At 46.9% G+C, this 17,253-nt stretch overlaps 1 protein-coding gene across 2 annotated transcripts in view; it reads left to right on the top strand.

Annotated features, from left to right (window-relative positions):
* The window catches only part of SPATA48 (spermatogenesis associated 48), a 270,129-nt gene that overhangs the window by 88,714 nt on the left and 164,162 nt on the right, over positions 1–17,253 (top strand). For both annotated transcript variants that reach the window (XM_030209509.1, XM_030209519.1), the window contains exon 4: positions 13,844–13,982. In XM_030209509.1, coding sequence (XP_030065369.1) covers positions 13,844–13,982 — 139 coding nt within the window. The remainder of the gene's footprint in view (positions 1–13,843; positions 13,983–17,253) is intronic.

A 17,253-nucleotide genomic window follows, 5' to 3' on the forward strand; every position in this document is an offset into this window, starting at 1 on the left:
GCGAGGTAGAGAATTCAAGGTTTATCTTTTGAACCTTGTCGTGAAAGAATTCAGCAAGGGTCTGAGGAGATAATGAAGGGGGAGTTGGGGGAGGGGGCACCTTGAGGAGAGAGTTCAATGTGGTGAAGAGAAGACTAGGGTTAGAGCCAAGAGAGTTGGTCAGTTGGATAGAATAATCCTGTTTGGCGCGTAAAAGAGCAGATTGGAAGGAGGTCAGCATGAACTTAAAGTGTAAGAAATCAGCAAGGGCCTGAGATTTCCGCCAGAGGCGTTCGGCGGAGCGGGTACAGGAATGTAGGTAGCGGATCTTAGAAGTCAGCCAAGGTTGGGGTTTTGTATGCCTTATAGGGCGGGTCATCAAAGGTGCAAGTGTGTCTAAGGCAGAGGATAGAGTATTGTTGTAAGAAGAAACAGCCTCGTTGACAGACGTGGATGGTGCCACAGTAGAGAGGAGGTTTGAAACATGGGAGGATAGAGATGAAGGGTCAATATCGTGAAGATTCCTAGATAAATTAGATAAGATAGGACGGGACTGGGAGGGAGGAGATTTAAGTGTGAAAGTTATAAGATGGTGATCAGAGAGGGGAAGATCAGAGGCAAGGAAACTAGAGGGTGAACAGTTGGAGGAGAAGATGAGATCAAGACAGTGACCATTTTGATGAGTGGGGGAGGTGGAGCATAGTTGGTGATTAAAGGAGGATGTTAAAGCAAGTAACTTGGAAATATAAGAGTTGGAAGGATCATTAGCAGGAATATTAAAGTCACCAAGGATGAGAGAGGGGGAGGAAGGATCATGGAAGAAGGCAAGCCAGGCATCAAAGTCACTGAGAAAGGATGAAAGGGACTTATCAGGGGGACGATAAATGACTGCTATTCGAAAAGGAGAGAAAAGGCGGATAGAGTGGACTTCAAAGGAGGAAAACAGTGAGATTGAGGTATAAGAAGGGGTTGAAATCTGGAGGAGGGAGAGAGAAGTAGTCCAACACCGCCCCAGCGACCAGCAGGGCGAGGAGTATGTGAAAAAAGATAACCGCCATGGCAGAGGGTGCGACTGAAGCAGAGTCATCAGGGCAGAGCCAGGTTTCTGTTATGGCGAGCAGATGGATGTGACGTGAGATAAAGAGGTCCTGGATATAGGGGAGTTTGTTACAGATAGAGCGGGCATTCCATAGGGCGCAAGAGAAGGGCAGAGAAGAGGAGGGGAGTAGAGGAATAAAGATGAGGTTAGAGAGGTTGCGGTGAGATCTGTAGAGTTGGGATAATAGTTGGTGAGGAGGGCCAGGATTGGGATTGATGTCACCGGCTGAGAGTAAGAGAAGGAGTAAAAGAGAGCGGAGGAGAGTAGGAGAGGTGTGGCCATGAAGGCGTCAAAGGCGAGAGGTATTTAGGTGGAATGGGGAAGGCAAAATGGAGGGAAGAAAGAGACGGAGATTAAAAGCCAAGAGGGAGGAAGAGGGTAGGAGAGAAGGTGAGGTGATGAAGTCGATGGATGGGCAGTGAGTTCCTGTAGCGGAGAGAGGTAGGGGGTGAGGGAAAAGATTAGGAAGGGACAGGGCTAGGAAGAGAATGTGAATAGGGGCCATAAATGACTGAGGTACTTTAGCAGCTGGGAAGAAGATTAGATGTAAAGAGATAAATGCCGGCACCTAGAGCAGAGGCCCTGAGTGGATCTGAGTGGACCTGGGTGTCACCCCGGAGAAGGCTGTAAGGATATGCAGATGAGCTGCAAGTCCTCCACAGCACCTGAAAGGCAGCTGGTGGTAGAGCTGGGCACCTCACAGCTGAGGAAAGGCTTACCAGGGGTTAGGCCGAAGCCAGCATTCCTTCCCCTGAGGGTCGCCTGATCCTAGCCAAAAAGCACCTGGAAACTCTGTGTACTTGGAGCGAGGGCCCTGGGAAGATCGGGGTGGACCTGGAGTCACCCCGGATACAGCTGTGAGGAAATGCAGAAGGGCTGCAAGTCCTCCACAGCACCTGGTGGGAGTGCTGGGCACCTAGACCGGAGGCCCTGAGTGGATCGGAGTGGACCTGGGTGTCACCCCGGAGAAGGCTGTAATGATATGCAGATGAGCTGCAAGTCCTCCACAGCACCTGAAAGGCAGCCGGTGGTAGGGCTGGGCACCTGTCAGCTGAGGAAAGGCTTACCAGGGGTTAGGCCGAAGCTAGCATTCCTCCGCCTGAGGGTCGCCTGATCTTGCCCAGTCACAAGAAGCTGCAGTGGGAATCAAACTCAGTTCCCCAGGATCAAAGTTCACTGCACTAACCACTAGGCTACTCCTCCACTCCATATAAGCGCTATACCTCCATCTCTCTTCCTTTCTGGTCCAGTGGGTGATTTTATATCCTGGAGGACATAGATTCAGTATGATTGGGTCCGCTTGATTATGGATCCAGGTTTCAGTGATGAAGAGTAGATCAAGTTTAGCTGACGTGATCCAGTCTGTTGTTATTGTTGTTTTGTTTACTATGGATCTGGCATTAGTGTAACCTACTTGTATTTTTTGGCATGGGTTTTCTATACTCGGTGTAATGTGGACTCTGGTATAATTGTATGTTTCTATATTCATACAGTTGATGGACCAGTTCGGTTAGTTTATGGCTAGGCTGGTAAGATCTGAGGATGGATATCCACTGATTTGGCAATCTTTGGTGCTATTCTGATCCTTAATAGTAATATCATTAATGGCAATTTTGTGCTTTTCTGATCCTTGGTAGTGTAATTGGGTCTAAGTTCTGTTAGGTGACTTCTAAGGACAGGTCTTGTATCCTCCGCTCCAGAAAAAGCAGCGCGGGGGCTCAGCAAGGTTGGAGCTGACCCGGCAGCGCAGGGCTCAGCAAGGTTGGAGCCAACCCGGGAGCGCAGGGGCTCAGCAAGGTTGGAGTCGACCCGACCTCTCAGCTCATCGTGGTCATGTGTCGGCAGCGATCCAGACTCACCTCTTCCTTCCAGTGTACGGGCCCCTCTCGGTACTGTTGTCGGCTCGTGTGGTCCGGGGCAATCGACTGGTTGCACGCATTTTCAGTCTTCCGTGTCGGGTTAGCCAGGCAGCCGCCGGAACCGTGGCATGGACAGCCCTCCAACGACTCAGCAGCTGTGTGTCCGGCGTGCCTTCACTGCTTGTCTCCCACAACTCCGAGCTAGCGGCTGATCCAGCGGTCGGCTGGCCGTCACTCCTCACGACGAGCTGCGGGGTTAGGTGGCACAGGTGGTCTGCTCAGTCAGCGACTCTGATGGGCACCGGTGAGTACTCCCTCTCACTCATGGCGGCCGGACAAGGTGGGTTGCCGAGGCTCAGACCTGCGCAGCGTCTGGGACCGACGGCCCTCCGAGTTGTCCGGTTCCTAGTCGCCGCCTGCAGGGTCCTTGGGTCTACAGAGCTGGTTGCCCCGAGCCCCCAGTCAGACCGGGGTAGCATCACTGTTTTGGGGAGAGGATGCTGTCGTTGGCCCTCCGCCTCTGACCTGGGTTTATGATCGGGAGGTGGTCCGGTGTTCTCCGCTTTTCCCTCTGGATGAGTTCAACCGTCCAGCAGTCCCGTCTAGCCTCCTCGACCTCCCCTGAGTCTGATGGCTAGGTCGATCTGGCTGGCTCCCCGCTAGTCATCCGCTGGGTCTTCTGGGCCACGGAGCTATCTGCTCCCCTGACTTTCAGTCTACTACTACTACCACTTAACATTTCTAAAGCGCTACTAGGGTTACGCAGCGCTGTACAATTTAACATAAAAGGACAGGCCCTGCTCAAAGAGCTTACAATCTAAAGGACAAGTGAATAGACGATACGATGGGGGCAGTCAATTTGGGGCAGTCCGGATATCCTGAAGGTAAGAGTTAGGTGCCGAAGGCAGCATTGAAGAGGTGGGCTTTAAGCAGAGACTTGAAGATGGGCAGGGAGGGGGCTTGACGTAGGGGCTCAGGAAGTTTGTTCCAAGCATAGGGTGAGGCGAGGCAGAATGGGCGGAGCCTGGAGTTGGCAGTGGTGGAGAAGGGTACTGAGAGGAGGGATTTGTCCTGTGAATGGAGGTTTCGGGTGGGAACATAAGGGGAGATGAGGGTAGAGAGGTAGTGAGGGGCAGCAGATTGAGTACATTTGTAGGTAAGAAAGAGGAGCTTGAACTGAATGCGGTATCGGATTGGAAGCCAGTGAAGTGACCTGAGAAGAGGGGTGATATGAGTATATTGGTTCTGGCGGAATATAAGACGTGCAGCAGAGTTCTGAACAGATTGAAGGGGGGATAGATGGCTAAGTGGGAGTCCGGTGAGGAGTAAGTTGCAGTAGTCAAGTCGGGAGGTAATGAGAGCGTGGACGAGAGTTCGGGTGGTGTGTTCAGAGAGGAAAGGGCAAATTTTGCTGATGTTGAAGAGGAAGAAGCGACAGGTCTTGGCTATCTGCTGGATGTGTGCCGAGAAGGAGAGGGAGGAGTCGAAGATGACTCCGAGGTTGCGGGCAGATGAGACGGGGAGGATGAGGGTGTTATCCACTGAGATAGAAAGTGGAGTAAGAGGAGAAGTGGGTTTTGGTGGAAAGACGATGAGCTCAGTCTTGGACATGTTCAGTTTCAGGTGGCGGTTGGACATCCATGTAGCAATGTCGGTTAAGCAGGGCCGATACCTTTGCCTGGGTCTCCGCGGTGATGTCTGGTGTGGAGAGATATAGCTGGGTGTCGTCCGCATAGAGATGATACTGGAAGCCATGAGATGAGATGAGGGAGCCTAGGGAAGAGGTGTAGATTGAGAAGAGAAGGGGTCCAAGGACAGATCCCTGGGGAACACCAACAGATAGCGGGATGGGGGTGGAGGAGGATCCATGGGAGTGAACTCTGAAGGTGCGGTGGGAGAGATAGGAGGAGAACCAGGAGAGGACAGAGCCCTGGAACCCGAATGAGGACAGTGTGGCAAGGAGTAGATCATGATTGACAGTGTCAAAAGCGGCGGATAGATCGAGGAGGATGAGGATAGAGTAGTGGCCTCTGGATTTGGCAAGGAACAGGTCATTACAGACTTTAGAGAGTGCTGTTTCTGTCGAGTGTAGAGGGCGAAAACCGAATTGAAGTGGATCGAGGATGGCATGAGAGGAGAGAAAATCAAGGCAGCGGCTGTGAACGGCACGCTCAAGTATTTTGGAGAGGAAGAGTAGGAGGGAAATGGGGCGGTAGTTGGAGGGACAGGTAGGGTCTAGTGATGGTTTTTTGAGGAGAGGTGTGACTACGGCATGCTTGAAGGTGTCAGGGACAGTTGCAGTGGAGAGAGAGAGGTTGAGGATATGACAGATGGAGGGGGTGACAGTATGAGAGATGGTGTTAAGTAAGTTGGTGGGGATGGGATCAGAGGAACAGGCAGCCATCTTTTGGCCATCTAAAGTAGTACTGTAGTTATGTTAATAAATGTTTATAAATAGAAAATGGGAATAAGGTAATCTTTTTATTGGACTAATTTTAATACATTTTGACTAACTTTCGGAGAACAAAACCCCCTTTCTCAGGTCAGGATAGGATACTGTAACAGCAGTATACTGTATTGACCTGAGGAAGGAGGTTTTGGTCTCTGAAAGCTAAATGTATTAGTCCAAGAAAGGGATCTAGGTGTTGTCGTTGATGATACGTTGAAACCTTCTGCTTAGTGTGCTGCTGCGGCTAAGAAAACAAATAGAATGTTAGGTATTATTAGGAAAGGAATAGAAAACAAAAATGAAGATGTTATAATGCCTTTGTATCGCTCCGTGGTGCGACCGCACCTCGAATATTGTGTTAAATTCTGGTCGCCGCATCTCAAAAAAGATATAGTGGAATTAGAAAAGGTGCAGAGAAGGGCGACGAAAATGATAAAGGGGATGGGATGACTTCCCTATGAGGAAAGGCTAAAGCGGCTAGATTTGGATGGGGGTGTTAAAAAATGACCGTCCTGGGTGTCAAATACCCTAGGTACACCACTGGTAACATGACGCAGATCCATGAGGGTTTGTGCTGTATGGTAGAGAGAGGTTGAGAGTGTTGATCCCAGTGGAACTACAGATTCCTCTGAAGTTGTCACTTTTTTAGACAAGCCAAGAGGGCAACATGAACAGCTGCAGCCAAGTTCACCAGCATTTGTAACTACTCTCTGGTCATAACTTTCGGTGCTGACTGTATGATACAAGCATGGACTGTGAGCTTTCAGATTCCTTCTTTTTCAGAGGAAGTTTTGTGAGAAGAGGAAGCCTTTCTGGGTAAGTGAAATATTATTGTGCTGGGACATTGATGACTTAAAGCTTGGTATAGAAAAGAATTTGTAGGTTGTTGATGAAATCTGAATTATTATCCTCAAAGAACTTGTCCAGAGTAGCTATCTCCCCAATACCCTCTTCAGTAAAGAACAAAGTAAAAAAAATTGTTTTAGTTTTCCTGCAGTAGACTTGCCTTCCCTGGGCACCCCTTTTTACCTCTCAGCCATCTAGTTCTCATTACTCCTTCATATGCTTCTTACTTTAAATATTTGTTTTGAGTTTTTGTCTCCCTGGTTAGGTTCTTTTCAAATTCTGCTTGGTCTTCTTATTGAAGCATTATGTCTAACTTGCCAGTTCATATGCTCTTTCCTAATCTCTTCATTGGGATTCACTTTCCATAAGGGTGTCCTTTTGGTTTTAAAGGCTTTTTTTCCACTCATCATTTAACTTAGCTGGCAGTCTTTTGGTCTTTTTATACGTTTTATAATGTATGGAATGCTTTTAGTCTGAGCTTCAAATCTCCAAGATCGTGTTTTCTATACAGTATTCATGCTACATATAAATTATTAACTTTTACAGCTGCTGCTTTTAGGATATTATTTCCTACTACTATTAAACATTTCTATAGCGCTACTAGACTTACGCAGCACTGTACAAATTAACATGAAAAGACAGTCCCTGCTCAACAGAGCTTACAATCTAAATTGGACAGACGAACAGACAGCTAGAGGTGGGGAAATTGCAGTGGTAGGGGTGATAAGTGAGGGTGTTGAGTAAGAGAGTCATGGTTAGGAGTCGAATGCAGTAGCAACTAACTAAAATCCTCCATTTGTCATATTCTCTCCTTTCACAGTTAAATGTTATTGCAGTAGTTCTCCTTATTGTGTGATTAGGGTGATATTATGACCACTATTTCCAAGCAGGCCTACCACTGTTACTTTTTGCACCGAATCCTGAGTTGCAGAGAGAAGATCTAGATCGGTTCCGTCATTAGTTCCATGAAGCAGTCATTTGTGGCATCTAGTAACATTTCATTCCTAGTGCATCTTAAGGAGATATTTACCCAATTAATAGTAGAGTAACTTAAATTTCTAGGGCTGTACCGAATATTCATATTGAATTCAATTCAGCTTTGAATAGTGCCCCGCATATATTATTTGTTACAGTTAGGTTTCTTATAGTCAGCTAGTTGCATTTGTATAGTTCAAAGTGGATTATAGCAAAAATCTACATCACAGTATGTCTAAGGATATAACAAATTAAAAATGTGGCATAGATAACAAAACTATTTCTTAATCACATATTCTTGACCCCTTTACAAAGCGGTGGTAAGCCCAATGCAGGCTTTTCGCTCACTAAAAAGGAGGTACCACCGGGCTATAACTCAGTTGGTAGAGCATGAGACTCTTGATCTCAGGGTCATGGTTTCATGAACATCAGCATGTTCGCTCTTGGGTACAAGAAGGATAGAGTAACATATAGTAACATAGTAGATGACGGCAGAAAAAGACCTGCACGGTCCATCCAGTCTTCCCCAATGATAGGAAATATCACCGGTTCTAAGCTTGCAGAAAATCCAGACAGCTAAGTGAAAAGAAAGAAAAGAGGGAAATGAAAGGTTCTCAGCTGCAAAGATATAGCTCTCACCTACAATAAAATGGGCAATATATATATTTCTTGGGGAATACACCCCCTGAGCATGGATATGAAACTCTTCTGCTAGAGAACTATTCTGGGATTCTTTCTGTGTCTCGTACCTTTATACCTCTGTGCTGCCCAATCACCTCTCCCCCACCCTGAACCAATCAGAAATCCTGCATGTACACCAGAGAACTGTGATAGAGTGTAATGGGGTCCTTGCCACACATCTTCACTCTTTAAGTTATATTTGTAACTACCGCAGCAGCCCGGTGGTACTTCCCACCCCCCAGCGCGCTGTCATATCCGGAGCTACAAAAATATATTTATTTTTGTAGCACCAGTGTGTACCCGGCGGTAATCAGGTAGTGTAGCACTGCCACCTCAGTGGGTGGTGATAAGAGTCCCCCCCCCTGGAATGGAGTCAATGGAGTTTAATGAAATAAGCTGTAATTTTATCCGATTTTCTAAGAGAATATATGTGGAGGAGTGGCCTAGTGGTTAGGGTGGTGGACTTTGGTCCTGGGGAACTGAGGAACTGAGTTCAATTCCCACTTCAGGCACAGGCAGCTCCTTGTGACTCTGGGCAAGTCACTTAACCCTCCATTGCCCCATGTAAGCCGCATTGAGCCTGCCATGAGTGGGAAAGCACGGGGTACAAATGTAACAAAAAAAAAAAAAAAAAGAGGAAAGGCCATGTTCTGGATGGTTTGTATTTTTCTCAGTAAGTATTTTGGCAAATCTAAATATACAATATTACAATAGTCCAATCTACTAAGAATTAATGACCACAAGTCTGAACAGATCAGTCAGTAAGTATTTATGAATAGCCCTTCTCGTAATATATAATGCTTCCATTTGGCAAATGGAGTGACAAACTGTCCTTAGTCAATGCAGCTAATGCTGACTGACAAACAACTATTTGAGATTCACTCTTCTCAATTTTCCTTTCCACAGTTGCTAGCCTTGTATCTTGATCAACAAATTTTGCAGCAGTCTCCTTAGTAAATTTACTGTATAATAAGTTAAGTGGTGTGGTAGCTTTGTTAGTCCACTTTTTTTTTTAATTTCAACAATTTTTTATTGAGAAGCCAACAAGTTAAACATTTCAACAAGCTCTGTATGCTTGGACATAAGTGAACATCATAAAGAACAGTACAGAATAAGAAATTCCATCCTCAAGGTTTTATGTTTCCTCCCCTCCCCCCACCTATGTACCACTCCCTTTACCCAAACTTATTCACTTAACTATTCAGGGGAAAGCCAAATTATTGTCCACAAGGTGGGGCAACAAGATTTACCCTCCTCTTTGGAAGAGGGATTTTACTTTTAACCATTTTTTGTATGGACGATATAGTTTAGAATAACATTTCGCAATCATCCTTAACACACCGTCAAATCAAAAGAAAACAAATTAAACTATAACTGAATGTGCAGTGTATCATCAGCGTTTTAACTTATTCCTTCCTCCCATTCCCCATCCAAACCATTACCCCTCTTCAACAACCCCCTTAAGAGAATTATTTATGCCCCATCATTCATCCCCTTCCCCTTCCCCACCCTATCCCCCCTCCTACCCTATTCACTCACCTTCCCATTTTGCATGCTTGCCCCTTACCATGCTACTCCTTATTCCCTGTCGTACCCCATGGCAACCTATTCAAGACTTGGCTACGTGCTCTTGGGGATATGTTATTAAGATATCGCTGCCAAATGGCCAAAAATCTCCCCTGTCTTTTTGGTGATAGTCTCGCCTCTCTTGCCTCCCATAACATAAGCTGATGACGCTTATTCCTCCAATACCAATAGGAGGGCGGCATGTCTGATAGCCAATGATTGAGAATACATTTTTCCCCATTATATAGGACTTATTTAAAAGCATTTGTTCTCCCCGTGTGCCCATCCCCCACTGTCCCTCAGCACTAAACATCATTCTTTCAAAGGTAATGTCGACCGGGTGTCCTAGTATCCTGCGAAAAAATTGTGCTAATATCAGCCAAAATGATTTGATATGTCTGCACTGCCAAATGCAATGCATAAATGTTGCTCCCTCCTGTTTGCACTTTTGGCATCTGTCATCATCTACTACTCCTGCGTAGAATGCCCTCCTCTGGGAGAAATATGCTCTGTGTACTGCTCTGAATTGGCACTCTTGGAGTTCTGTGCTGTGCACTACCTGTGATACCCCCATTAATGACCTCCTTATGAGTGCCTCAGATATTGGTTTCTGCGTGTCCTTACTCCAGTGCGCTGCTACCTCTATTACCTTCCTCGCTAGCTGCTCTCTCTTCAGTGCCTTACAGAACCAGGAAACTGAGATTTGCCCCACGGCATCACCCTCTAAAAACTCTTCCAAAACTTAGTGTTAGGCCCACCTGTGGAAGGCTCTGCACATAATGAGATAGCTGATGATATGCCAAGATCGCCATCTGCCCCCCCCACCCCCCCCCCGTACAGGTATTTATAAAATCACTTGCTGCGATTAATGTTCCGTCCTCCTGAATAAAACTTTTGAGCAGTGTTACTCCCCGCTCTTTGAGCCTGTGATAGACAATATTTTCTCTGCCTGGCTTAAAGTCATCATTGCCTTGCAACGGTAGCAACACACTGCTGGACGGATCTTGTCCCCATCTATGAAGTAACTCTCTCCACAGTTGCACAAGGACCCCAGAAGCAAACTCTGCCCCACCCTCTCGGGTATCTTTTTCCATTTTACATGCAGCAAATAATTCACATGCCATGGGTAAAAATATGCTCTTTCCATAACCATATCTGTATAAGTGTTAGTACCAAGGATCCAGTCTCATAGGTAGCGCAACAGGCATGCTTGATTATACTCATGCATATCCGGTAGCCCCAAACCTCCTTGCCTTTGAGCTCCCACTAGGTGTTGTCATTTCATCTTAGGTTTCTTACCCGCCCAACAAAATGTCACCACCATTCTCCTAAGCGCTGTCAAATCTTTCCTCAGTAACCTTATTGGGATGGCCTGCAATACATATAGCCACTGTGGGAAAATTATCATACGGTATATATGTATTCTGCCCATTAGAGACAGTGGGAGTGAGGACCATTTGAAAAGTTGTTCCTTCGTATCCTTTAATAATTGTGTAACATTAAGATCATAAAGTTTTCCCATATCCATCGTTAATCTAGTTCTCAAATACCTAAATGACCCAGGAGCCCACCTAAGTGGAAAACTATCCCCCCACTCGCACTTTAACTCCTCCGTACTAGCTAATGCTTCTGATTTCATGAAATTTAATTTGAAACCAGAGTAGTCCCCGTATTCCTTAAGGCTTTCCATCAAGTGTGGCAGAGACTGAAGTGACTGAAGGGGTTCCGTTAGCAGTACTAGTAGGTCGTCCGCGAATGCCGCTGTCTTGAATGTTACTTCTCTGATTTGGACTCCTCTGATATCTGCATTACCCTGTATCTCTCTCAATAAGGGGTCCAAGGTAAGGATAAAGAGGAGTGGTGACAATGGACATCCCTGCCTTGTTCCTCTCCGAATCGGGAACCACTCTGATAGGTGTCCATTAGCATATACTTGTGCTTTGGGCTCAGTATATAATACTTTTATCGCCTGAGCAAACAACCCAGTGATACCATAGGCCTTCAATACCCCAAAAAGGAAATCCCACCCCATTCTGTCAAATGCCTTTTCAGCATCAAAGCTTATTAACAGAGCTGGGGTCTGCTCCATCTTTACCCTTTTGAGCGCTGCCCATATATGTCTCATATTCTTTGCTATCACTCTGCCACATGTAAATCCCACCTGTGGTTCCATTACCAGAGTAGGGAGAAATCTTGACAACCTGTTTGCTAATATTTTAGCCAACAGTTTAGTCTCCACGTTTAATAGTGAAATTGGTCTGTATGAATCAGGGCGATCCCCCGGTTTTGGCATTACGCTAATTTGGGCCCTATTCAAGTGAGCAGGTAGATGTCCTCGCTGCAAGGACGTTAGTCCACTTTTAAAGGTAATAAATCAAAACAGAAAAGAAAATAAGATATATTTTTTATTGGACTAAATACATTTTTTTATTAGCTTTCGAAGGTAAACCTTTTGTCTTTAGATCAGAAATGAGCAAATATTGACAAATATCAGACTATATAAGTAAAACTCAAAAGCATTCCAATGACAGTCTCACAGGAAGGGGATGGGGTGGGTTAGGTGAGAAACATGGAGAGCTGGGTGGGTGAGAGACAGGGAGAGACGGATGGCTGATAAGAGACCCTTTGGGCACACATGCCCGTGCCTGTATCCCACAGCAAAGCAGGGACCTGCTGAAATAGATGGTAAGGGCCTCGCAGTAATGTCAACAGTGAGCAGGGCATCCAGCTCAGTGCCTGCAGCTCATGCTTACAAACACCTGCAGAAGTCCTACAAATACTACATTTCCTAAAGTGTATGGATCAAACTGTCTCGGTAACATTTTAGGAGAGTTTTTTTCAATAATAAAGTGGCATCTGTAATTTGAAATGCTTTGTTTTTTTTTAATTTAAAAAAAAGGAGATATGTGGAAACACAGATGTGTTGAGTGGCAGGGCTGCCGAGAGACTGACCCGGGGCAAGGATGCCCCCGGGACCCCCACCCCCCCGGGCCATCGCCCCACCCCCAATCGCTATTACTGTCACCTCCCTCTTCTGCTCTCAGGCTGCCGGTGCCACAGTCCCCAGTCTCCACCCGCCCACCCCATCGACAGCCCCTCTCCGTCCGCCACTGGGCCCCCTGCATTCAAATCGGCAGCGCCTCACCTCCGTGTGAAAGTGGCAGATCGTCTCCCTTCGGGCCCTCCCTCACTGTGCTGCGCCCTCGCGGAAACAGGAGGTTGCAGCAGATGAGGGCGGGGCACAGTGAGGGAAGACCCGAAGGAAGGCGATCTGCTGCTTTCACATGGAGGTGAGGCGCTGCCAATTTGAATGCAGGGGGCCCGGTGGTGGACGGAGGGGGGCTGTCGACGGAGCCGAGGGCGGGCAGGTGAAACTGGGGACTGCAGCGCCGGCGGCCTGGGAGCAGGAGATGGAGAGAGGGCCCTGGCCCAGGGAATTTTGTCCCCCCTGCTCCCCCCTCTCAGCAGCCCTGTTGAGTGGTTCTTTATAGCCAATTTATTGTGGTACATCACAAATAAAAAATAATTAGAGAATGATGATCTTTTAGTTCATGATTATGGGGTCCTTTTACTAAGCCACGGTAAAAAGTGGCCTGTGATAGTTGTAGGCACGTGTTTTGGGCATGTCCTGGGCCAGTTTTAACCATGCCTGCAAAATGGGCTTTTTAAAAAAAAATGGGATGGGAAAAAGGCATGCAGCAAAATGGAAACCAGTGCTTACTTAAAACTGACCTGATTTACACCACCCATTGATCTACATGCGCGGTAACTGGACAGCATGCGCCAAATGCCGATAATCGCTGGAAACGACGTGTGTAGGAGGAAATAAATAATCCAGGTGTTACGGGCGTGCGTCAAATCTGAAATTACCACCAGGGGGCGCGGTAGCCTGGTGGTAGTCTTGTTTTAGCATGCGCTGCACGCACATAGAGCCTAACACACTTTTGTAAAAGGGCCCCTATATGATTTAAAAACCTTTATGTTGTTATCTAATATACTAAGACCGTTAGGATAATGATTTAGGGTCTTATTCTATAAAGGTTATGCTCCTAAATTACGAGCATAATCTGTGCTCCAAAATAGATTATGCTTGTAATTTAGGAGTGTAAATTTAGGAGCATAACCCTTATAGAATAAGGCCCTTAATGTTTAATGTTTATTCCATACTTGATATACTGCCTTTCTGTAGATACAGTCAAAGCAGTTTGATTTATATAGGCCATGTAAATATTGAAGTAGCAGGTAAGTTTTTTTTTTTTTTTTTTTTGTTAAATAGGGAGCAGTAGTTGACTATTTCCTGATTTTCAAATTGGTCTATTCTTGGAGAAACATTCTGATTATATTGTGCTATGAGTTTCTGGGGACTCACTATTAGTTGTAATGTTGCAGCAATTATGAAGATGTTTCCTGGGACACAAAGCTACCACGAAAAATGCTACCACCAGATTCTACACTAGAAGAAATGGCAGATCCTGTTTCTCGCCATTTAACATGGAAGAGATATATGATGGAGCCTGCAATATGGCAAGTCAGTAAATTATTTTATATGAGACTGGCTCTTAAAAACATAAATACTGTATGTTGGATAATTCCTTTGCATCTGGTGTCAGTCTGACTAAAAGTTTTTTGTTCCCTTGTTCAAACTCTGGCAAAGTCAAGTGAGCCTTGCGAACTCCTGAACACATAAAATTAGTTTGAGTAGTAGTTGTAGAGCAGGGGTGTCGAACCTTGTCCTTTGAGGGCCTCAACCCAGACGGGTTTTCAGGATTTCCACAATGAATATGTATGGAACTATTTGCATGCAAATAAGTCTCATGCATATACATTGTGGAAATCCTGAAAACCAGACTGGGTTGAGGTCCTTGAAGACTGAGGTTGGACACCCCTATTGTAGAATAACAATGGCTGTTCAGTCTTTCTGTAGTCTGTCTATTGAAGAACGCAAGGGTTAAAGTATTATACAGACCCATATATAGAAAACGGCTCAGCAAATCTTTACTTAAGTCTTCCAAACTGCTTTAAATTAGGGATATGCATATGAAAATAATTTGGATCAGTTCATTTTTGGGTGTATAATAGCCGTCTCCAACCTTAAAAAAAACACAAGTCCAGGTGAAAATGTCCAAGTGCTTGTTAGGGACGTCTGGTGAAAACGTCCAAGTGCTTGTCAGGGACGTTTTTTTTTTTTTCCAAGTGCTTGTCAGGGACGTTTTTTTTTTTTTTTAGTATGGTTGAAGGATATCCAAGTGTTAGGTGCCTTCGCTATGCCTCCGTCCCTGCAACAGGCAGTTGAGGATGTTCAAAATGTAGATGTTTCTGTGAGAAGGACGTCCATGCCTTTGCTATGCCTTCGACACCCCCTTTATTTATTTATTTGGATTTTGGATCACAAGTAGCAGCAGTGGGATTTGAACCAGCCACCTCTGGATTGCAAGACCAGTGCTCTAACCACTAGGCCACTCCTCCACTTCACTCCACTCCCTTGAAATTTGTCCATCCCTGTGTGTGTTTGTAGGGGGGGCAGTTCAGGACGTCCAAAATGTTTGAAAGAAGGTCGTCCACGCCTTCGCTGTGTCTCCGCTGACACACACACACCTCCCTCCCAGGGACCTGCATACTGCTGCGATGGGCCTGAGTATGATATTTGAGGCTGGCAAAAAAAGGTTTTTAAAGTTGTTTATTCCAGGGAGGGAAGGGGTTAGTCACCACTGGGGGAGTCAGGGGAGGTCATCCCCGATTCCCTCCGGTGGTCATCTGGTCAGTTCAGGCACCTTTTTGAGGCTTGGTTGTAAGAAAAAATGGACCAAGTAAAGTCAGCCAAGTACTTGTCAGGGACGCCCTTCTTTTTTCCATTATCGCTTGAGGACGCCCATGTGTTAGGCACGCCCCAGTCCCGCCTTCGCTACGCCTCCGACACGCCCTCGGGAACTTTGGTCGTCCCCGTGATGGGATGCAGTTGGGGATGCCCAAATTCGGCTTTCGATTATGCCGATTTGGGCGACCCTGAGAGAAGGACGCCCATCTCCCGATTTGTGTCAAAAGATGGGCGCCCTTGTCTTTGGAAAATAAGCCTGATAGTAAAACATATATTTATTTTATTTATTTGGTGAATTTGTATCCCGCATTTTACCACCTTTTTGCAGGCTCAATGTGGCTTACATTATGCCGTAATGGCGATCGCCATTTCCGGAATGAGAAATACAAAGTGGTATTACATTGATGTTCATAAATGATAGAATAAATTATAGAGTAAGTTAGATAATCAGTTCATTTCCAGCGTGAGAAATAAGGTGGCAGTGCATTAACATTCATTGGTGACAGAGTAACTGAAGCAGTCAGGTATATAGAGGTTAGTTTTGTCTAGTTCTGGAAGAGTTTCATTGTCTGGTATTTAGGATGGATCATTCTCCGAGGACAAGCAGGCTGCTTGTTCTCACTGATGGGTGACGTCCATGGCAGCCCCCTCCAACCGGAAACTTTACTAGCAAAGGCCTTTGCTAGTCCTCGCGCGCCGATGCGCACCGCGCATGCGCGGCCGTCTTCCCGCCCGAACCGGCTCGTGTTCATCAGTCTTCTTTTGTCCGCGCTCGGGACAGTCGTGTTTCGCGCCGTTTCGTGCCACTCTAGTTGACCTCACGCGTCCTACCTTTTCTAAAAAAAAAAAAAAAGAGAATTTGTAGTTTTAGAGGAGAACCGTTCTGGTTCTTTTTTCCCTTCCCGTACTTCCAGCTTTTTCCCCGCGTAAGTTTTCTTTCACTTCGGGACCGGCTTCTTTAGCCTCGTACGGGTTTTTTCTCCATATTTTTTGGTGCCTTCCGTCATCATCGCGAATTTTGATTTCGCCGGCGTGATTTTTCCGCCCATGTCATCGAAGTCTTCCAGCGGCTTCAAAAAGTGCACCCAGTGCGCCCGGGTAATCTCGCTCACTGATAGGCATGCGTCATGTCTTCAGTGCCTCGGGGCTGGGCACCGCCCGCAGGCCTGTAGTCTTTGTGCTCTTTTGAAAAAGCGGACTCAGGTAGCGAGATTAGCCCAGTGGAACGCGTTGTTCTCGGGCTCGCCGTCGATGTCAGCACAGGGCACATCGAGTTCATCGGCGTCGACAGCATCCAGACCATCGGTTTCGGCATCGACGGCATCGAAGCACCGACCTCTTGCATCGTCGGTACCGAAGCATCGGACAGCTGCATCGACGTCGGTGGTACCGGGTCCTCCGCTGCTGCTGATGTCGTCGGACGGTGGTGCTTCATCAGGAGTGCAGGTGAGGGCTGTCCATTCCCCTGCTGGTGGCGGTGAGCCTTCGGGTGGGTCTCCTCCCGCCCTGAGGGCTCCTGCGGTACAGCCCCCCCGAGATCGACCCTCTTCGGCCTCGGCCCCGAGGAAGCGACGGTTGGATTCTACGTCCTCCTCGTTGGTACCGGGAAGCTCCGGTGACATGCTTCATTTGAAAAAATCAAAGAAGCATCGACACCGGTCTCCTTCTCGTGTCGGTACCAAGAGCTCTGGGTCGCCGAGAGAGTCGGCACCCAGTAGGCATCGGCACTGGGAGGATCGCTCACCCTCCGTTCAGGAGGTCTTGATGCGCTCCACCTTGGACAGCCCGGATCCGCCTCCACGCCCGGAACAGACTCTGACCTCGACGCCTGCATCGGCTTCCATGTCTTTCTCCACAGCCGCTCTGCACGAGAGTCTCCGGGCTGTTCTCCCAGAGATCCTGGGAGAGCTGTTGCGCTCTTCCCCTCTGGTACCGGCGGTGCCTGCGCCACCAGTACCGTCGAGTGAGGCGCCGGCTGGCCCCT

This window comes from Microcaecilia unicolor, chromosome 1 (genome assembly GCF_901765095.1).
Source record: "Microcaecilia unicolor chromosome 1, aMicUni1.1, whole genome shotgun sequence".
NCBI classification, from domain to species: domain Eukaryota; kingdom Metazoa; phylum Chordata; class Amphibia; order Gymnophiona; family Siphonopidae; genus Microcaecilia; species Microcaecilia unicolor.